Source organism: Erinaceus europaeus, chromosome 1 (genome assembly GCF_950295315.1).
Source record: "Erinaceus europaeus chromosome 1, mEriEur2.1, whole genome shotgun sequence".
NCBI classification, from domain to species: Eukaryota; Metazoa; Chordata; class Mammalia; order Eulipotyphla; family Erinaceidae; genus Erinaceus; species Erinaceus europaeus.
Window position 1 is genome coordinate 191,896,275 of NC_080162.1, and position 23,480 is coordinate 191,919,754.

At 40.4% G+C, this 23,480-nt stretch overlaps 1 protein-coding gene across 1 annotated transcript in view; it reads left to right on the forward strand.

Moving 5' to 3' along the window:
* ASPH (aspartate beta-hydroxylase) overlaps window positions 1–23,480 on the forward strand; it is a 103,842-nt gene that overhangs the window by 57,123 nt on the left and 23,239 nt on the right. Inside the window, exon 9 of the mRNA XM_060202355.1 lies at window positions 5,124–5,261. Within this exon, the coding sequence (XP_060058338.1) occupies window positions 5,124–5,261 (138 nt within the window). The remainder of the gene's footprint in view (window positions 1–5,123; window positions 5,262–23,480) is intronic.

Here is a 23,480-nt window from a genome sequence, read left to right on the forward strand (position 1 = left end):
TTAAAATATTTTCTGGGAAGGTGGTGTCACAGTTGAGAATAGAACTAGAAAGCTGGATTGGAGCAATGAGTAGCTCCCATACTGGAAGAAAGTCTATAAATACCATTAACTGTTTACTGTTTGATCAAGGGCCTATGTATATATATTCACATTTAGCATGGGAGCCTGTGTAATCTCCCTATCAGTCTGAACTCACAGTCCATGGTCACAGCTGGGAATATTCTCGGCTGCACTCACTTCAGGTCCTGTCTTCCTGGAGCGGCAGAGTAGGCTGACCCAGCCTCCCTTCAGAGAGTAGAGCTGTCTCTACTATTGCTACTTGAAAGTGAAGGTAAGGTCCTTGAGAGGCCCACAGGAGGTTTTATGATGATGTTCCTGATGGAAGTGACCCATGATGATGGAGAGAAGGATCTACTAGAGGTCTTGGCCCATATCGTCTGTGGGGAAACCCAAAGATTTCCTGACTGGGGCACCAGATGATGGGTGGCTTGGTATGGACCCAAAAGGTCATCATTAAGTGAGCCAGTCTCTTGCCTTTATCCAGCTTTTGTAGTCTTTATCTCTCGATAAAAAAAAAAAAGTGTTGAGCACCATTGTTGTATCCAACCCACTATCAGGTTTGTGGAGTCTGATCTCAAGTTAGGAAGGAAATAGACCGAGAGTTTTAATGTGGCCTAAAGTTAACCCTAAGTTTTACTTGTTTGATGATTTACTTGTTTGATGATTCTAATAAAAGTTGTCATAGGGAGAATAATTGTCCTTTAGTTGATGTATATCCAGTATATCTCTTGGTCAATTGTATACAGTACTTCTTCTAAACATTATCAAGGGGTGACAGTAATGCTTATGCTGTCAGAAGATATTAGGAGATAATATCTTACTTTCTTTTGTGTAGTTAGTTGAGTAGATAGAATGTATGGCAGAAGTGAAGTAGTGGGTGTGCCACCGAAGATTACGAGGCCTAAGTAGTAAATATTTGATTAAACAGTTTGAATAATTTGAAGCATAGAAAACATTGCTCTAGAATACATGTATGAAAGTACCTCCAAGTATTCTTTCTGTTTTAGCATTTCTGATGAGAGGAATGAAGGGAAAATGGAAAAGAAAGTTTCACAGTATCTTTACTTGATCATTGACTTTCTAGCAACTTTTATCCTATGGTAGTTTAGATGTTTATATATACATACACACATAGGCTATACCTTTAAAATATTTTATTTTTTTAATTTTTTAATATTTATTTATTCCCTTTTGTTTCCCTTGTTGTTTTATTGTTGTAGTTATTATTGTTGTTGTTCTTGATGTCATAGTTGTTGGATAAGACAGAGAGAAATGGAGAGAGGAAGGGAAGACCGAGATGGGGAGAGGATAGACACCCACAGACCTGCTTCACTGCTTGTGAAGCGATTCCCCTGCAGGTGGGGATAAAAATATTTTATTTTTGAAAGAGAAAGAGAAAGGTAAAGATAGACCAGAGTATTGCTCAGCTCTGGTTTATGGTGATGCTGGGGATTGAACCTGAGACCTCAGAGTTTCAGGCATGAAGTCTTTTGCATAACTATTATGCTGTCTCTCTTCTTAAAAAGAGTTTCTCATATATTATTGTCATAGTGTTGTGCTTCTAAAAGTTAAATGGCAGAGGAGTATAAATACACGGGTCCGCTTCGACTTTACTAACATCAAATATGAGAAAAAGGTTTATAGAACTTAATTTTGTTATTTACTTATTTATTTATTTTACCAGAGAACTGCTCATCTCTGGCTTGTAATGGTGCTGGAGATTGAACCTGATACCTTACTTGCCTCGGGCATGAAAAGATTTTTGCCTGACCCTTGTGCTATCTCTCCAGGCTGCTACACAATTTTTGACAATGTAATTTTAAGTGAAGTCCAGGTATCATTGTAGTTCTGGTTTGCCTATTTTCTTTTCTCACTCTTCTAATTGTGTGCCTAGCTAGTCCTTAAAATGAACTACTGGTCACTTAAGAATTAATAGGCTGGGGGGGGGGGAGAGTCGGGTGGTAGCACAGTGGGTTAAGCGCATATAGCGTGAAGCACAAGGACCGGCATAAGGATCCGGGTTCAAGCCCCCGGCTCCCCACCTGCAGGGGAGTCGCTTCACAAGCGGTGAAGCAGGTCTGCAGGTGTCTGTCTTTCTCTCCCCCTCTCTGTCTTCCCCTCCTCTCTCCATTTCTCTCTGTCCTATCCAACAAGGACATCAATAACAACAATAATAACTACAACAATAAAACAACAAGGGCAACAAAAGGGAATAAATAAGTATAAAAATTTTTTTAAAAAAGAACGAATAGGCTGGAAAATCTTTAAGACAATCATACTTTGTAATTAATGTTCACTTTAGCACTGAAAATTATAGGGGATAACATTTTTTAGGTTGGACTAAAATAGCTTCAAAAGTGAAATCTGATTTGTTAAAAAGCAGATGATCAATGGCTATTTTAAGTGTGTAGGTTTTTTTTTTTTTCAAGGAAACTGGTTTATAAAGTAACAATTTACGTGAATTTCAAGGAAAGTACATAAAAGTGATTGGTAAATGTCTTAGTTTGAGATATTGCTGAAATGAGAACTAACAAGATAGTTTCTTTTTTTAAGATTATATTTATTTATTAATGAGAGTGTAGGAGGAGAGAGAGAAGGAATCAGACTTCACTCTGGGGATTGAACCCAGGACCTCATGCTTGCTGCGCCACCTCCTGGACCACACACGATCCATTCTGCTAGCTTGTTGTTGATTTTTTTTTTTTTTAATGGTAGAAAAATAATTGACAAAGCAATTTGGTGGTAGTGCTGGGTTCAAGGTATTAGCCTATTTAAATTTCACTTTAAGCATTTATTAAATGGAGATATTTGGACTGTTAGAGCATGAGATTGTGCGTGGAAGGACAAAAGGTAACATGAAAGCTTACTGCAAGGTATTGCTACCACACTTGATTTCTTTAATGGTGAATTTTTTTAACTATCTTTATTTATTTATTTATTTATTTATTGGCTAGAGATAACAGAAATTGAGAAGGTAGGAGGTGATAGACAAGGAAAGAGACAGAGAGACAGCTTCACCACTTGCAAAGCTTTCTACCTGCAGGTGGGGATTGGGAGCTCGAACCCGGGTCCTTGCTCACTGTAATCTGTGTACTCAACCAGATGCGACACCACCTAGCCCCTAATGATGAATGTTTGACATATACATGTATTTATTTTTACAAGAGTTCCACTCATCTCTGGCATACAGTGGTGTTAGGGATCAAACCTGGGATGCTGGAACCTCAGCCACTAAAGTCTCTTTGCATACCCATTATATAATCTCCCCATCCTGACATATACATTTTCAGGGGAGTCACTTCACAGGTGGTGAAGCAGGTCTGCAGGTGTCTATCTTTCTCTCCCCCTCTGTCTTCCCCTCCTCTTTCCATTTCTCTCTGTCCTATCCAACAACAATGACATCAATAACAACAATAATAACTACAACAGTAAAACAAGGGCAACAAAAGGGAATAAATAAATAAATATTTTAAAAAATTAAAAGTTAATGTACTTTATGTAAATTTGAAACCCTATTAATGAAATTCTACTGGAGTATCTTAGGCTGATATTAAGTGCCTATTTAGAAACGATCACCATGCATACTGGACATCAACCCATTAAAGATAGTCATTATTTCAAATGTAAAATAATGAAGAAGCAGGAATACTATTAAGTACACCACTTGTCTTGTGTTCAAAGACAGAGGAGCAGGAAACAGAAGCAGCCCACTAGAGAGCAGATGGCCAGAGTGTCATTTGAAGGGAACATATGGAGCAGGATAGTCTGTACCCAGCTACCCCAGAGAAGGCTAGTCTTCTTGGAGACAAGTTGGATCATGTTACAGCTAGCCTGAATTCCCAAGTGTTAGCCCTTATGGCAGACCAAAACAAGAAGGAACAAAAATTCCTTTTTAAGAATTGAATGTGGCTGTCGCTTGTATTTCTTGCCAACTCAGAATATTTCCTTTCTGTCTGTTCAGTTCAGTGGAGGATTTGTACCCTATTACTTTCAAATAGACTTCTTACATGTGGGCATCAAAAAAAAACTAGCCCATGGGAGTCGGGCTGTAGTGCAGCGGGTTAAGCGCAGGTGGCGCAAAGCACAAGGACCGGCATAAGGATCCCGGTTCGAACCCCGGCTCCCCATCTGCAGGGGAGTCGCTTCACAGGCGGTGAAGCAGGTCTGCAGGTGTCTATCTTTCTCTCCTCTTCTCTGTCTTCCCCTCCTCTCTCCATTTCTCTCTGTCCTATCCAACAACAACAATAATAACTACAACAATAAAACAATAAGGGCAACAAAAGGGAATAAATAAATAATAAAAAAAAACTAGCCCTGTGAGAAGAAACTGCTCTCCATTTTACCATTCCAGATCAATCAATGCAAATAACTGGGTGGGGGTAGATAGCATAATGGTTATGCCAGCAGACTCTCATGCCTGAAGCTCCAGATCCTTGGGATCAGTCCCCTGCTTGTAAGCCAGAGCTGAGCAGTGGTCTTGTTATTTAAAAAAAAAATGCAAATATCTTTGAAGAGATTATTAAAAACACATCCCTTTTTTGGTTTTTTCTTCTCACTTTTTAAGTCACTTTAATGAGGAAAATAATGATTTACAAGATGGTTGTTACATGAATACATTTCCTAATCCCCCAATGAGATAAAAATGTGTCTTATTCTTTTTCTTTTACTGGAAACAAGTAGAATTTTAGAAATGGAAGCTAAAATATAAATATAGTCCACTATAGTATCTTCAGTGATTTATCCATTTAACAAGCAAATCCTAGACCCTGTGCTGAAAACCCAGCAGGACACCAAAATGAGTGGAGAGTAAATCCTGTGTTCACCAAGCTTGTAGCCTACAAGTCAAAATAAAACACACCCATTGAGTTATAATAATAGGTCATAAACCTTTCCCATTTGATTAAGTCATAACCCCTGTTAATCAATAGCGTTTCCACCAGTCTTAACAGATTTGGGACCCTGACCAGCAAGCTGTTTATTGAAATGTGCCTTATTTGTGATGACTTTTATTTTAAAATTGAAGAAGATGGCTTTGTTTCAGTTCACCGTTTCTGTTCTTTCAGGCATATAAGTGGTATGAACTTGGGCATAAGAGGGGACATTTTGCGTCTGTCTGGCAGCGCTCGCTCTACAACGTCCGTGGATTGAAAGCCCAGCCTTGGTGGACAGCGAAAGAAACAGGCTATACAGAATTAGTTAAGGTGAGTTGTTCTCCCCTAATCCTTGTGTATTTCCTACTCAAAGTCAGAGAATGTTGCTCATGGAAAGGATTGTCAGGAAGAAGATAGTTTTGATTTTGAGTAATACTTACAAAAAACATTATATAAAGAAGATATTCAGGGGACAGGCCGTGGTGCACTTGGTTAAGCATTCATATTATAGTGTGCAAGTACCTGGGTTGAAGCAGGAGGGGAAACTACAAGAGTGGTGAAGTAGGGCTGTGGGTGTCTGTCTGTCTGTCTCTTTCCCTCTCTATCTCTCCCTCCCCTCTCAATTTCTCTTGTTTCTGTCCAATAATAAATAAATAATTTTAAATAATTAAAAAAATAAGATAGCCTATTAGTCAAAAGTTTGGCCAGATGATTAAGAAGGGGATTTGTTTTCAAGATCAGTTTTCAGAACATTTTGGTTTTAGAACCTTTTTTCTCTCATAAAAATTATCAAACTGGGAGTCGGTGATTGTATAGCGGGTTAAGCGCATGTGGCACAAAGCTCAAGGACTGGTGTAAGGATCCTGGTTCGAGCCCCCTGGTACCCAGGGGCTTGAACCCAGGCCCTTGTGCATTGTAAAGTGTGAGTTTAACCAGATGCCCCACCACCTGGCCCCATTTTTTAATTTGTTATTAGTAGTATGTTACAAGATTGTAATAATACAAAGTATTGCTCCACGTCGTACCCGGGTACCCACTACCACAGATCCCACATCCCCATCCTCCCACCTCCCAAAGTTAGCTTGCTTCTTATTTGTTGAGTTTTTTTTTTTTTTTCAATTTCATGTATATCAGATCTCTAGATTCCTCATATGAGTGAAACCATCTGGTAATAAGCAATGTGAAATTTGGTTTGTGTCAAGGACGCCATGACTAGCACTGGGGTAGTGTAATTGCCTCTACATTACCCTCTTGGTCAACTTTGGTCTTACATCAACTTACTGCAGGATGGCTGCCAGCCGCCACTGGAATGTTAGAGCAGCACATGTTTAAAGGTTTCATAACAACATTGAGATCTAGAAACCCCCTAGCAGACACTGCTCTACTGCTAATAACCATCTTACTTGAGAATTCACAATAACAAGGAATTCTGAGAAACCAAGATGCTGGTCACAAACTGGTGCAGCTAACTCCAGTAAAAAAATAATCTACCAGCTTTCTGGTCCTTTTCCAGCCATGACATCATCTCCCTAGACAATAACTTGGATCCACCTGCATATCAGATTTCAGGCTCAGGGAAAAAAGAAAAAAGAAAAAAACCTAGTATAGCCACAGGCCCTTTGGAATATGACTAAAATATGCCTACTAACTATCTACAAAATGGAGGAACTCCCCCCCTCCCCCACTCTTCATCTGCACTATTCCAACCCTTAGGTCCATGACTGTTCAACAATTTGTTTGGCTTGGTATGTTTGTATGTTAACTCTCTTTTCAGCCACCAGGTCCCAGATGCTAGCAGGATGCCGACAAGACTTCCCTGGACAGACAACCTCACCAATGTGTCCTGGAGCTCCACTTCCCCAGAGTCCCACCCTACTAGGGAAAGAGAGAGGCAGGCTGGGAGTATGGATCAACCTGTCAACACCCATGTTCAGTGGGGAAGCAATTATAGAAGCCAGACCTTCCACCTTCTGCATCCCACAGTGATCTTGGGTCCATACTCTCAGAGGGTCAAAGAATAGGAAAGCTATCAAGGATGGGGATGGGATACGGAGTTCTGGTGGTGGGAATTGTGTGGAGTTGTACCCCTCTTATCCTATGGTTTAGTTAATATTTCCTTTTTATAAATAAAAAAATAATAATAATCTACCATTTTCCATCAGCCATGGTGTAAAATTCTCCTTAGTCAAATTGGGCTAATTTAAATCACATTTGCAAGTGTCTATGGCATTTTCCTTAAACTCCTAGATTTCCCTGGGGCAAGGAGAAGTGAGATTTTTCTGAACCCAAAGAACTATCTGGGGGAGAGTAACACAGATCCCCATAAAGAAAAACTGTAACTAATAAAGATAATTTTAGAAGATAACGTAAACAGAGAGAGAGACTACATGCATATTGTTACTGTAACTAATAAGGATAATTTAGAAGATAAACAGAGAGAGACTACATTTATTCTGTTTATACTGTATCTGATTTTAAAATACTACTGCATAAGGTAGTAATTAAAATTATGTTCATGGCATTATAATGTATAAAGATAGAACTTGAATTATAAAAGCACAGAAAAGAAAGAGTGATCCAGGAACACACTTTCTGTATGCCACTGGATTTAGGCTAGTATTTAACAGAACTAGATTGTGTTAATTGTGACACCAAAACCAAAAACACCACAAAAAAAAGCATATTGTAGATAAAAAAGTTATAAATTTAGAAAAATAGTCATTAAAAAGTAATTTAATAATGGTTGATAAAATAGGATAAGAGGGGTACAATTCCATAAAATTCCCACCACCAAGATTTCGTCTCCTGTCCTCTCCATTGGAAGGTTCTCTATTCTTTATCCTTCTCTGGGAGTATGAACCAAAATTATTTTTGGGGTGCAGAAGTTGGAAGGTCTGACTTTAGTAACTGTTTCTTCGATGAACATGGACATTGACAGGTCTATCCACACTCCCAGCCTGTTTCTGTCTTTCCTAGTGGGGTAGGGATCTGGATAGGTGAGGTTCCAGGATCCATCTGTGAGGTTGACTGGCCAGGGAAATCAGGATGGCATCTACTCTCTGCCTTGATCCAGCTTTCTAGTCCTTTTCCCAACTCTGACACCATCTTCCTAGGCAAAACTTTCAGCCCACCTGCATGTTAGCTATCAGGCTCAGGCAAAAATTACTGAAGTCATGGACCCCTTGGGTTATACTTAAAATAGACTCTCTAGCTTTTTGAAGACCCTTAGTTCCATCTGTCCTGTTGTTGTTGTTGTTGTTGTTGTTGTTGTTATTATTACCAGGGTACTGCTCAACTCAGACATGAGAGAATCTTTGCATAACCATTATACTATCTCCCCCTAAGCTACTTATTATTATTTTTTTTTGCAGCAGTAGCAGCAGTGCCCATATTGGATATGATTATAACTTAAAAAATTATTTATTAGTAATTTGAACCAATTTTACAATATTGCATGATAATGGCAGGGGTAAGTTCCCATAGCCACACATGATGTGGCCAAGTGACTGTACCTTCCAGTAAGCAAAGAAAGGAAGAAAGAGAGAAACCAAGAAAGAAAGGAACAATGAGAGAAACAAAGAAGAGAAGAGAAAAGAAACTTTTTTAAACAAGCCAGATTGTTTCACAAATCCTGTCATAACTTTGGTGACTTTTTTTTTTTTTAGGTCTAATCTTAAAGTGACAGTTGTCCATAGTAGGGAAGACCCCACTGTGGGGTGGAAACCAAGGCCCATGAGTATTTAGTTGACACACACGTGTGCTTTCATATTGCATATTTGAATAGTATGGATCAGGGCTTATTACCAGAGCATTAACATCTTTAAGTGGAAAACCTCCCATGTCAGGAGAGCAGCCACACTTGGCCAAAATCCCTTTAGAATAATGACTCAGATTCTGGCCATGCTGTGAAGATTAACTCCATGGATAGTGCATTTTCGTTGAAATTATCCACATCACGCATGCCAGTGAAACCTAGAGTGCGATTTTCTTGAAGGCCCGGGACAATGTTCAGTAAAATGCATCGTCAGTGGTTTTCCCTTTGGTTGAATGGCCATTGTTCTCTTTCACTGTGTAGCTTGTAATTTGGCAACTGTGAGAGGCTGTGCATCTCAGTGAAAAGAAAAATTAGAGACAAACCTCCCAGCAGAGTTTTCTTTTTCTTTCTTTCTTTTTTTTCTAACATATTTTCATTAGAATTGCTTAGGTAACTGCTGGATCACAAATATCAAAGTCCTAGATACAGTGGGGATATTTAGCATAGAAATTAAAAAGAAAATGGATTGAAGTGTTGGAGAAGTCAGTATAACCTAAGTGCCTTGCTCTTCTCCTTTTGGGCGCACATTATCCCATGACTAATGCAGAGGTCAGTGTGAATGCACAGAAACCACCGTGGCAATGCTCAAGCACAGCAGCCAAGAGCAACAGAGAACAGTCGTTGAAACTGTCCTTTTGCATTTGTTTATCTTGATGCCTTACTCTTTGCCCTCAGCAATGGGGGGGAAAAAGTCTCTTACAGTCTTTCCTAGTTTTGTTGTTGTTTCTGCCTCCAGGGTTATCAGTGAGGCTCACTCTAGCAGCCGCTCCCCACCCCACCCCGCCCCTTTTTTTTATTCAGTAGGAATTGAGAGAGGAGAAGGGAGATAGAGCGGGAGAGAAAAAGATTGACACCTGCAGACCTGCTTCACTGCTCATGAAGCTCTCCCTACCCCCACCCCCGCAGGTGGGGAGCCTAGGCTCAAACCCGGATTCTCAAGCAGGTCTTTGTGCTTAGTACTAGGTGTACTTAGTACTAGGTGTGCTTAACTGGTATCACCACCACTGGCCCCTTCTGGGCTTTTCAGAGCTGCTGCTCTTGTATAAATCAATAGCATCACATGTAGCTTCTCTTCTCCTCACATTGTACTCATACTGCAGTTGGAGGTGTGCCCAATAATACTTGCCAATGGTGTGACATTGTTTGTAGGAATGATGGATTAGAGTGATAACTCTATCACTTTCTTGCAGACAGTGGTATTTATTAATTAAGAAATCCATTGTGTAGAAGACATGCCTAGTAGTACATTAATGCTTCAACATTTCTATCTGTGTGATTAAACATTTGAATGTTGTCACTAAACTGCTTTTTAAGATGTAATGAATTGAGAAAGAAGCAAGTCTGTCAGATTTGCGGAGGAATTTGCCTATAAATTAAGAGGATTAGCAAGTGAATATAAAAATAAGGAACATAGGATAAAAAAGCACTAACAGCTGTTCCTTCAGATTAACATAACTTAGTTTTGCCCTTTGAAATAAAATTTTAAGAATTTTTTGAGTCCAATCATAACTTCACTTAAAATGACAACTGGGGAAGTGTACAGAAAACTCAGGCAAATGGGGTTGTCTGACTTAAGGTGAACTGTTCCGGGGCGTGGGATGGGGAACGGAGGTTCAGCTCCAGCTCTTCACCACTCTAGGCTGATGAGAGAGACAGATTACAGAACCAAAGCTCTCTTCAGTGTAGTGGGACAGCTACATAGCAAAATAATAAAATTGTTGATATTCTTTGAAATACTTTAAAATAGTTATTAACTCAAGCAAATTGGTGCATTTCCCTATTTTTCAATGTGAAAACATGACAAAATTTTAATTAATAAATTTTATTAATGATTTAATAATGATCGACAAGATTGTGAGATAGGAGGGGTACAGTTTCACACAGTTCCCACCACCAGAGTCCCATGCCCTATCTCCTCCATTGGAAGATTCCCTATTTTTTATCTTTCTAGGATTATGGACCAAAGATCTCTATAGGGTGCAGAAGGTGGAAGGTCTGGCTTCTGTAATTGCTTCTGTGCTGGACATGGGTGTTTACAGGTTGATCCATACCCCCAAGCTGTTTTCTTTCCCTAGTAGGGCAGGCATCTGAGGAGGTAGGGTTCCAGGACACATTAGTGAGGTAGCATCTGTAACTTGGTGGCTGAAAAACATTAAGATATAAAGCAGAATAAATTGTTTAATAATCAGAAGCCTAAAGGTAAGAATGTAGCAAATAAGATTTGGGGTCTTCATGTTGGAAGAAGCTAGGAAGTGTATTTTAGGTATATTCCAAAGGGCCCTTGACTTTACTAATTTTTGCCTGAGTCCAACAGTTACCATGCAGGTAGGCTAAAGGTATTGTCTGGGGAGATGGTGTCAGAGTTGGGAAAAGGACTAGAAAGCTGGATCAGGGCAGAAAGTAACTCCCAAATATGGGAAAATATATAAATACGCTAACTATAAATACCATCTCTTGCACCTCACTGTATAATATTTGGTATTTCAGAATATTATAATTCTTATTTATAGGTTAGGATTCCACTTGTAGTTGCAGAGTTGTGATTTTTGTAGGTCATCTGTATCTTTTTTTAAGGTTTTTTTAAAAATTTTATTTTTATTTATTTATTCCCTTTTGTTGCCCTTGTTGTTTTATTGTTGTAGTTATTATTGTTGTTGTCGTTGTTGGATAGGACAGAGAGAAATGGAGAGAGGAGGGGAAGACAGAGAGGAGGAGAGAAAGATAGACACCTGCAGACCTGCTTCACCGCCTGTGAAGCGACTCCCCTGCAGGTGGGGAGCCGGGGTTCGAACCGGGATCCTTATGCCGGTCCTTGTGCTTTGTGCCACCTGCGCTTAACCTGCTGTGCTACAGCCCGACTCCCAGGTCATCTGTATCTTATTGTATATACTTACAGTTTGGTTTCTTAAATATGCATATACACAGAGCTGAGTGGTAGTGCACATACATGGTTGTTACCATCTGCAAGGAACCAGGTTCGAGCCCCAGGTCCCCACCTAGAGAGGGAAAGCTTTGTAAGTAGTGAAATAAGGCTGCAGGTGTCTCTCTGTCTCCCTCTCTATCCCCTGCTTCTCTCTTAGTTTCTGGCTGTCTCTATCCAATAAATAAAGATAACGTTTTAATTGCATATACATAAACATTATGTCAAATATGATTTATAATATTTATTTATTTGTGGGATAGAGACGGAGTGGGAAGAGGGAAAGAGATACCTGCCACATGGCTTCAGTGCTCATGAAGTCTTTCCCCTATAGGTGGGGAGGGGAGACTTGAACCCAGGTCCTTGTACATTGTAATACATGAACTCTATCAAGTGAGCCACCACCTAGCCTCCACATACCTTACCTTTTATACAGTGATGTGTTTTCTAATGTTTTATTTATTCCCTTTTGTTGCCCTTGTTGTTTTATTGTTGTAGTTATTAATGCTTTCCTTGTTGGATAAGACAGAGAGAAATGGAGAGAGGAGAAGAAGACAGAGAGGGGGAGAGAAAGATAGACACCTGCAGATCTGCTTCACCGCCTGTGAAGAGACTCCCCTGCAGGTGGGGAGCCGGGGACTTGAACTGGGATCCTTATGCCGGTTGGTCCTTGCACTTTGTGCCACATGCACTTAACCTGCTGTGCTACTGACCGACTTCCCAGTGATGTGTTTTCTATGTACTCAGAAAGACTGCTGGACAAGCCTTTAGCTTTTGAGATAGGAATTTTGAAGTGTTTTATTCATAGCCAGAGCTTCCTCAGAACATAGGTCAGGGCACTATTCCCAGTAGCTAGTGCAGGAGGGATGACTCTTCTGTTTCCGGGCTTTTCCTCTTTTCCAGTTAAGCTGTGAGATATGGTCTCCTTTGCATTCTGAGTACTTGAAGCTCTCCAACTGGATATTTCTCCTGGAAACTGGTACTCTTTTCTCCTTCTAGCAGGAAAAATCCTTTTATCCTCTTCTCTAGAGAAAGCAGGATTCAATTCTATTGTCCCAATGATAAGTGCCTTATGTTTTGTTTTGTTTTTCCTCCAGTTGCTGGGCTCGGTGTGGGCACTATGAATCCATTGCTTGTGGTGGCCTTTTCTTACTACTACTTGTTAGGACAGAGAGAAATTGAAGGGGCAGAGTGCCGGGCTAGTGTGGTGGGGGTGCCTCTTCTCAGGCGCGTACTCTCTGGGTTGGAGAGATTGTGACAGGAGCCATCCTGGGCTGCTACTCACTCAGCGATGCGAGAGAGATGACCCAGGAAGAGATCTTGTGGTGGCGAGGCGATTCAATTCTTTATTGATCAGAGAGCCAAGGCTTTTAAGAGTCAGACCCAGAAGTGGCAAGTCAAGAGACGGAAATGGCTTGACATGGTTTGGAAAGGGGCGGAGAAAGGCAAAAGTGGGCTGGGAAAGGTAGGAACTTCCTTAGCAACTGTTGCGAGGGTTTTAATCGGTAGGATTAATAATACCCTGTGGGGAATTAGGGAGGAGACCTTTCAGGCAAAACAATGATTATGTAGATAATAAGGGAGCAGTCCATAGTATCAGGAATGCGGGGTGCTTTGTGAGGCGGGGAGTCTGATAAGAGGAGGCAAACCTTGGGGGATTGTATCCCTTCTTGCTCAACCTCTCAGAGAGAGAGACTGACAGGATGATGTCCCCTCAAGTGAAGCCCTGCCAAGCTCAACCACATCCTCATAATTTCCCCACAGCAGAGGAGATGGAGAGAGGGAGAAAAAGACACCTGCAGACCTGCTTCACCGTTTGGGAAGTGTTTTCCCTGCAGGTGAGGAATGGGGCTCAAATCCAGATCCTTACTCATATTCCTGTGCTTAGTACTATGTGCACATGACCAGGTGTGTCACCACCTAGCCCCTGTGCCTTATGTTTCCATTTTCCTCTAGTGGGTATATAAGAAGAGACTATGTAAGCAAATAGACAGTGACCTAAGTGCATATGCAAATGGACCTACAACCTGCAACACTTTCCTTTCAATAATAAGCAATGTAGAAATTCTGCGTGCTATAATTCAGACTTGTAGGAAGCCACCTACTTATCTCTAGTGACAAAAACAAAAACAAAAACCTGGTTTTGAAGCTGTTGCTACAAGCTGTAACTGACAGCTTCCCTAAATTTGTCTTTGTTTTCAATTAAGCACCAGAGACAATCAAAGAGACACCCCAGCTCATGTGGGAAGCTTATGGGCTCTCCTTGCCAACAGTCTAGCATACCTAGAGGCCTTCCTTTATTTTCACTAAAATGTTCCTTTTGGGACTGGGGAGATAATCATTTTGCATAATGGTTAAGCAAATGACTTTCATGCCTGAGCTCCAAGGTCCCAGGTTCAGTCTTCAGCACCACTGTAAGCCAGAGCTGAGTACTTCTCTGGTATCTCTAGCTTTCTCATTAAAAATGAAATAAACTTTTGCCTGAGAGTGAGATCATCCCATATTCATCCTTTTGTTTCTGACTTATTTCACTTAAGATAATTTCTTCAATCTTCATCCAAGATGGGCTGAAAACTGTGAAGTCACTGTTTTTTAATAGCTGAGTAGTATTCCATTGTGTATATATATCACAACTTGCTCAGCCACTCATCTGTTGTTGGACACCTGGGTTGCTTCCAGGTTTTGGCATAACAAATGTTATTCATGTACCACCTATTGTATTTACTGTTGAATGTAAAACATTAATCCCCCAAAAGGAAATTAAAAAAATGAAATAAACAAAATCAAGACAAAGAAGTTCTCTCCTCTACCTGCTTTTCATTTCCTTCAGGGATAGTGGCTGACTCTTTCTAGAGCAACCTAGGAATCAACAGCCCTTGCTTTTCCATTTGATTGGTCTTTGTTGATTTTCTCAATCAGCAATGTCCAGTGTTGTCCATTATCTTTATATTCAAACTTGAAAAATGAGACTTGATTAATACGCATTAAGACCAGTAAGAGATTGTTATCCTCCTTATTTCCTTCTTCTTCTTCTAGCGTTTGCCCTTCTTCCGTAGCCAGTCAACAGCGTCAGGTTGAGCCTGATGTAAAGTTTCGAGACCTCCTTTGAATCTGGAGAGGTGGCAGTCGTTGACTATGTGGGTTAGAGATATTATTAAAATTATTCCAGAGAGACCTAGCTGTGAGAGCAGTCAGACTTGCCATGGTGTTTTCTCTGATGTTATAGCTTCAGCTCATCACCTCTGGTTATTCCTTTTAAGGCAGAGTACACTGCTACCTAGGTCTTGTCATCATGGGCATATTTTGGTTAAATTTATGCAAGTGTATTTTTATCTCTAAGAGATCAAGTATGTAATTTCTGTTAACAAGGTCCTTTAAATTTATAAGAAGTAAAACACTAAAAAGTACTAAACTAGGGCCAGGTGGTAGCACACATGGTTAAGCACACACACTACAGTGTACAAGGACCTGGGTTCAAGCCCCTGGTCCCCACTTGCAGGGGGAAAGCTTCACAAATGGTGAAACAGGGCTGCAGGTATCTCTCTGTTTCCCTCACTATCTCCCCCTCCTCTCTCAATTTCTCTCTTTCTCTATCCAAAAATAAATAATTTTTTGAAAAAGTACTAAATTATCATAAATACACAGAAACTGAATAAAGAAAGTTTAAGGATAGCCTAACATACACATTTAACACCCTCTATATGAAACTTTATTTAAATGCCAGTAAAAGGATAAAAAAGATACAAATCTACCGAATTCTATGATGGGCTCAAATGATGAAACTGATTATGCTGCTTGAAGTGTGACTGAACATCACTTCAATTTTGACTTGATCAAACAAAATTCATCTAGCTGAGCTTTCAATATTTTCTTCTGTGTGGCAAAATAGGACCTTGCAGAAAAGTTATCTTTCTGTAGGCAGCTAATAAACACTGCAGATTACTCAGTGAGGACAGTTCTGATGTTTAAAAGCTGCCAAATAGAACAAAATGAGAATGACAGTGACATATGAAAAATGTCAGCATATTCTTTTGTAAGTTGAAAAAAGAAGAAACATCATTACATGTCAGAGTCAAAGAAGCTGAAACCAAGATAAATGATTGCAGGAGAATTTTCAGGGGGAAGAACATAAAGCATCTGCTACTGTAGCCATGAAAGTCACTGTGTGGTCTAATGAATAGGCCCATCCACGCCAGTGGTGCCTGGTCAGACTGCTGTCCTGATGACATGCACAGCAGTGAGACGTGTCAGTCCTAGTTTCCGCTCTTTCACAAAGAGTTTCTGCTCACTGTCTCAGTTTTATAGGCTTCATAGTGACAAATCACCAAGCACTGAGGAGATCTTCAATATGAAAGATGACAAACAGAATGAAAGGGAGGCCATGGTTTAGAGAGAACAGAGAAAATTCAGTAAGCCAATGTTATATATCTCCAGTATGCTTAGGAAAGTAATAGGAAACATTTTATCTGTAGGGGTGGAGGGGAGGGGAGGAGCAATTAGAGACCAAGACAGACCACTAAGAATTTTTTCTTATTTTTTTTTTCAGAAATAAGAATTTAATAGCAGGATTGGAAGCTAAGTCAAAATCTTCCAGAAGGAAACATAAAGTAACAAAGCAAAGTTAGAAAAATAGAGGCTTGGGAGTTGGGCGGTAGTGCAGCGGGTTAAGTGCACATGGCGCAAAGCGCAAGGACGCGGCTAAGGATCCTGATTCGAGCCCCTGGCTCCCCACCTGCAGGGGAGTCGCTTCACAAGCAGTGAAGCAGGTCTGCAGGTATCTGTCTTTCTCTCCCCCTCTCTGTCTTCCCCTCCCTTCTCCATTTCTCTCTGTCCTATCCAACAACAATGACATCAATAACAATAATTATAATAATAAAGCAACAAAGGCAACAAAAGGGAATAAATAAAAAGAAACACCTCCAGAAATCATTCAGAATTAAAAGAAAAATAAAGGCTCGGTTTAGCATGATCAACATAAAAACAAAGATATGGAAAAGAATAGGGGGCGAATTATTAAAGAAATAATATTAGAGGTGGGCTGGAATTGAAAAATATAAATTTCCATTTCCAAGAAGGAACTGTAGCAGGGGAGAGAGGGGGGGAACAGGGCAAAGGACCCAAAGGTCCCCTCTAAGCTCTGCTAGTATAGTTCTAGACTGACAACTACATGGAAGAATCGTGAGACAGCCATGTTTCAGGGAGATGAGTGTTGATTAAGTCAAAGCAGGGAGAAGTGGAAAATACCCACTTTGGAGGTTTGTAGACCTCTGAGAGAACAGTGCACTTCTGTACTGGGTTGTGGGGATGCACAGGACTCTTGAGGGGATTTACTTCAGCCTTTTTCTCCCAAGTGCTCACATCTGCGTTTTATGGCCTTAGCAGTCAGGTGGCAGTGGAGATGCTGGTGCAGGAAGCAGACATCTTTCCAGCCCCTCTTCCTGGTTATCTGTGGAGGTGCAGGGAGAGGCGTTGCTAAAGTCCTTGCTCCAGAGGAATCTTTCCCTAAGCAGACACCTGACAGGACCGCTGAGCATCTGGCACGCACACTCAGGCACACTGCCTGGAAATAGCAGAAAACAAAACAAAAAAAAATGAGGTGATCTTAAAGTTTTCACTGTTATCCTAGTGATGCATGCACATTGCACATAAGATTTTAGCACCTATAATCTTCTGATAGATTCTTGCAGCAAGTAGTAGGCAGTAGTAGATCTTCATAAATGGAAAACCTACAGCAAGTAGAAGCAACTTGCCAAATACCACACAGCTAATAAATGACAGGTTTCTAGCTAGATAGTTTGGCTCCTGATTTCAGACCCCTAACCTATACTGGCATTTGTAAAGTTTCTAGAGAAAGAGAAGCAAAAAGAATCTAAAAGACATCAGATTTCTCTACAGTGACATTAACAGTTATGCAATAAAGCAATGCTTTCAAAAAAAAATTTTTTTTTACTATCTCTACCGCCACTTTGTATTTGTTTTGTTTTGTTTTGTTAGTGATTTAATATTGGTTTACAAAATTGTTAGATAAAAGGGGTATAATTCCATACAGTTCCCACCACTAGAGATCTATGTCCCATCCCCTCCTTTGGAAATTTCAATAGTTCTCCCAAGGTCACCAATACAGCCTGATTCTGTAACTATCTCTCTATATCTATGTATATACATATTTTTTTTCTAACTTAATTGGCCCTACCTTCATTTCTTTTTTTTAATATTTATTTTATTTATTTATTCCCTTTTGTTGCCCTTGTTGTTTTATTGTTGTAGTTATTATTGTTGTTGTCATCATTGTTGGATAGGACAGAGAGAAACGGAGAGAGGAGGGGAAGACAGAGAGGGGGAGAGAAAGATAGACACCTGCAGACCTGCTTCACCGCCTGTGAAGTGACTCCCCTGCAGGTGGGGAGCCGGGGTTCGAACCGGGATCCTTATGCCGGTCCATGTGCTTTGCGCCACCTGCGCTTAACCCGCTGCGCTACAGCCCGACTCCCCCCTACCTTCATTTCTTTTAAAAAAATGCATTAATGGTTTAATATGAATTTATACAACTATAACAGGGGTATAATTCTACACCAATCCCACCACCAGAGTTCTGTGTCCACATTCCCTCCATTGGAAGTTACAATGCTTTCAAAATTCTAAGGAGAAATTTTTTATTTATTTGTTTGTTTGTTTATGGGGAAGAGGCAGACCAGAGCACCACTTAGCTTATGCTGTGTCCGTGATCAAACCTGGGGTTTGCTCTCTACCAGCTGAGCTATTTCCCGTCTTCTTTAAGGAGAAAATAGTTAATGTCTTGAGTTCTGTACATATTCAAGCCCTGAGTCAAGTATAATATCTGATCCAGATATTTTTAAGATGCCAGTTGTCCCTGTGTTGTGTTCTCTCTGAAGCAACTAGAATCCAATAATTAGGGAACCAGATATCAGACGAAGGCCAAGGGAAGTTCTGTGGGGACATTTGTTCACCAAGTCCAGACGGTAGCTGGTCCAGATCCAAGTATGGCAGGTAACGACCAGGGTAATCTTCAGAAATAGAAAGAAGGTAATAGCTTATGTGATGCTTTTGGTAAAGAGTAGGATAGTGTCGGGAGATATTGTAGCACTTTTTCAGTGGTTTAAGGTAGAAATGATCACCAGTAGATTCAAAAATTAAGCCAAAGAAGGTAGATGGCAAAAAAAAAAAAGCTACATGTGTGAAAAACTTGTAAAAATAATTGTTTTGCAAGATGGTGACAAAAGAAAATAATATAATGACTTGTTAGTTTGTTACCTTCCCTGAGAGAGGAGTCTATTATTAAATCAAAGAAAAGCAGTCTACATACAATATGTAGCTGTAAAAAGGTAAATAGTAAATGCTTAAAGGCACTGTCTTGGAATGAGGAGGAATTAAATAAGGGATCCCTGTTTTCATTATAAGGACTGTACTAACATTTGACTTCCTTCAAGAATATGTAATTTTATGAATAAAAGTGAAAATAACAAGGAAATGACTGAGTAATAGTTTGACAAGTTTCTCTAAAGACTTTTTGAAATACTTCAGTTTTAGTAGATTTAAAAAAAAAAGTACCTAATTTCATATTGAAGATAAAAGTGTATCCTCCAAGAATAGTGGGTGAGCAGAGAGTGAGTGAACTGACCCAAGCTAGCTGGAAGTTTGAGATTAAAGATGGCTGGAATCTATTGTGGAATCAATGAGGCTTGAAACTGGAAGGTCTGGTAGGGTGTCAAACAGAACTGAGATTAACTCAAAACACAAGTGTTAGTGCTGGGTTTATAAAGTCATGTGGCTTTTGTTAAAAATAAATAAAGAACGGATATCTATTTTCTAAAATCTGTGTAGTCACAAACAGAGATAGGAGTTAGAAGTGGCTGTCATGGGGCCGGGTGGTGGTGCACCTGGTTGAGCGCATGTTTCAATGCACAAGGACCCATATTTGCGTCCCCAGTCCCCAGGGGAGAACTTCACAAGCAGTGAAGCAGTGCTGCAGATGTTTCTCTGTCTCTCTTCCTCTCTATCCCCCTTCCCTCTCAATTTCTGGCTGTCTCTATCCAATAAATAAATAAAGATAATAATAAAAAAAAATTTTTTAAAGTGGCTGTCATTCCAGGCAGCCAGCTCAAATAGTAACTCTGTCATTTCTTTTTTCAGTTTCATGAAATGCTTGAATTCAAGATCAAGGAAGTAACATTTCAGATGAAATCTTTAAAAAAAAAAAAAAGTATGGGGGGTTGGGTGGTGGCGCAGTGGATTAAGTACAAGTGGTACAAAGTATAAGGACTGCCATAAGGATCCCTGTTTGAGCCTCCAGCTTCCTACCTGCAGGGGAGGGTGGGGTCGCTTCACAAGTGGTGAAGCAGGTCTGCAGGTGTCTATCTTTCTGTGCCCTCTCTGTCTCCCCTCCTCTCTCTATTTCTCTCTGTCCTGTCCATCAGTGGCAGCAATAACAGTTAAGACAACAAAATGGGAAAAAAAAAATAGCCTCTAGGAGCAGTGGATTTCTGGTGCAGGCACCAAGCCCCAGCAATAACCCTGGAGGCAAAAAAAAAAAAAAAAAAGTTTGTTTCTGCCAGACTTTTTGCATCTTCATGATGACATCAGACTCAGCAGGTATTTTTCCTTTCTGTTTTTTCTTTCCCTTTTCTATCAAATGAAGAGAGACAGACAGGGGAAAATATCACAGCCTCACTCTGATTAGGACTGTGATGCCAGGGCTTGAACCTGGGTCCGCCTACATGGTACATTCTATTTGCTCAACTACCCCTGTGACCCTCACATGAGACCTTTAGAAGTCACTTCTCTGTGCGACAATTCAAGGTCAAGTTTCTTTATTATTATTTTTTAATCTTTACTTATTTATTGGATAGAGTAGGTCAGAAATTCAGAGAGAAGAGGGAGATAGAGAGGGAGAAGAACAGAAAGACATCTACAGCCCAGCTTCACCACTTGCAAAACTTTCTCCCTATAGGTGGGGACCCGGGTTTAAACCTGAGTCCTTGTGCATTGGAATCTGTGCACTTAACCAGGTGCGCCATCACCTGACCCTGCAAGTTCAAGTTTCTATTGGCATTTACTTAAAAAAAAATTACTATCTCCAACAGCTGAGTAGTATTATAAAAAGCCATATCTTTTTTCTCTCAATCTTTCTCTCTCTCTCCCCTTCTCTGTTTCTCTCTGTCTCTCACTCTTTCCCATATATATGCATCCCTTAAAGCTAAAAATTGTCTTTAATTTCCTCTTTCTTAATTTTACTAATTGTGCTTCTTGTGCTTTAAAACAGAAACATTCCAGGGGACCAGGTGGTGGTGAACCCAGTAAAGTGCACATGTTACAGTGCACAAGGACCTGGGTTCAAGCCTCTGGCCCCCCTACAATGGGGAAGCTTCATAAGTGGTGGAGCAGTGCTACGAGGGTCTTTCTTCGTCTTCCCTCCCCCTCCCATTCCTCTCTGTTTCACTAAATAAAAGGTGGGGGTGGGGGGGTTGACTGCCAGGAGCTATGGATTCATCATGCAGACACCAAGCCTCAGTGATAACCCTGAGGGCTACAAACAAACATTCCCAGATGTTTCTTTTATACCCATGAGAAGACCCTACCTTTTTTTTTTAAGTCTTTCCAAAGTTGACCAGGATCCCTAAGCACAATCATGACTTTGAAGGAATGTTTATATGGCTCATGTAGGAGAGCATGCTTGTTATCTTTATGTAATTAACTAAACTTGCTAAGCTGCGTTTAACAAGTGTGATCTTTGCTTAATCTATTGATAGTTTACCCAGTTATTAGAAGGTGAGCGCTTTCTCTCTCTCTTAAATACCATCTTTGTTCTTATTGATTTATTACCAGATAGAGACAAAAGTTGAGAGGGGAGGGGTAGATGTAGAGAGACACCTGCAGCCCTGTTTCACCACTTGTGAAGCTTTCCCTCTGTAGGTGGGGACCAGGGCTTGAACCTGGCTCCTTATGCATTGTAATGCATAAGCTTAACCAGGTGCACCACCACCTGGCCCCTACAGGGAGCTCTCTTTGAGGGGGAGGATCATGTTGTTCTCCAGGAACCTTGCAGTATTTGCACTTATCCAGGGGCAACTGCGCAGTCACACCTGGGCATCACAGCCTGACCTGCACTCCAAAAGGTACTTAGGATTGATCTTGAGGGGAGCTGAAGAACTAGATTGGGGCTACTGAAGAAAAAGACTATATTCTCTTATCCCTGAAGTAAAGAAAGTTCTGCTCCGTTAATAGTATAGCTGCTTTCATTGGTAACATTCTATAACAAAGTATTGAGCTCAAAATAGAACATCAGGAGTGGCTGTTTTATAAACCAGCGCTCTCTACAATGCTTGGGTGATCTTGACCAGGACAATGATACGGTAGCAATGGTGTTGCCACTGGTGTTTCCTAGTTTGATTCTTTCATGCCCCAGTTTGTCCTTCAATACCTGTGCACCACTTAGAACAAGAGAAAACAAGAAAAGCTTTTTTTTTTTTATCATTATCTCTCATAGAAAGGTTAGTTGGGGGTGAGGGTGGGAGGAATGCTAGCATTTCACACAGAAAAGACAGCCTACTCTGAAGTGAAATTTTAAAATTTTTATTTGTGATGCAATCACTTAAGCATTTCCCTTAGGGTGCTGTGCCCTATTTTAGTAACAAACAATCAGCTTTTTTCCACAGCTGCCCCTTAAACCAGCTTTCTAAAGAAATGCAAGTAAGGAGCAGGGTCTGCCTGTGTAAGACTCCAGTAACCTCATCATCTGGAAAGTAATTTCATGTGTTAGGGAGGTAATTCTCCCTTTGTCTGTGTGACCATTTTATAAGAATCTAACCAATTGATCTAGAAATTTGAACAAGTTAAAGTAGCTATAAGGAATAACAACCAGCATTTTAGATTCATTTGTGAAGAAATGAAATGTGTGTGTGTACATTTCCCCATGGTTTTGGTATTCCTTTTTTTAAAAAAAAAAACATTATTAATGCTTTGATAATAATTAACCAGATTGTAAGATAACAAATATAATTCCATATAGTTCCTACCAGCAGAGTTATATGTCCCATCCCCTCCCTTCTCTGAGATTATGGACCGAAATTCCTTATGGGGTTCAGAAGGTCTGGTTTCTGTAATTGTTTCTCTGCTGGAATATGGATGTTGGAAGGTCAAGCCATACCCCCAGTCTGTTTCTGTTTTTCCATAGTAGAGATGAGACTTTGAGATGCATTGGTGAGGTCATCTGCCCAGGGAAACCAAGATGAAATCATGGTATCATCTGCAACTTGGTGGCTGAAAGGCAATAAGATATAAAGCAGGAGAAATTATGTAATAAACAGGAGCCGAAAGGTAGGGATAGAGCAGATGAAATTAGGGGTCCTTGGGTGGGAAGAAGCTAGGAAGTCTATTTTAGGTATAATGTTTTTTTTTTTTAATTTTTGTTAATAAAGAGGCAACACTGACAAAAACTATAGGATAAGTGGGGTACAACTCCACACAATTCCCATCATCAGAACTCCGTATCCCATCCCCTCCCCTGATGGCTTTCATATTCTTTATCCCTCTGGAAGTATGGACCCAGGGTCATTATGAGGTGCAGAAGGTGGAAGGGCTGGCTTCTCTAATTGCTGCCCCTCTGAACATGGGTGCTGGCAGGTTGACCCATACTTCCAGCCTGTCTCTCTTTCCCTAGTGGGCCATGGTTCTGGGGAAGCAGGGCTCCAGGACACATTGGTGGGGTTATCTGCCCCAGGAAAGTCCGGATGGCATCATGTTAGCATCTGGAATCTGGTGGCTGAAAAAAAGAGTCAACATATAAAGCCAAACAGAT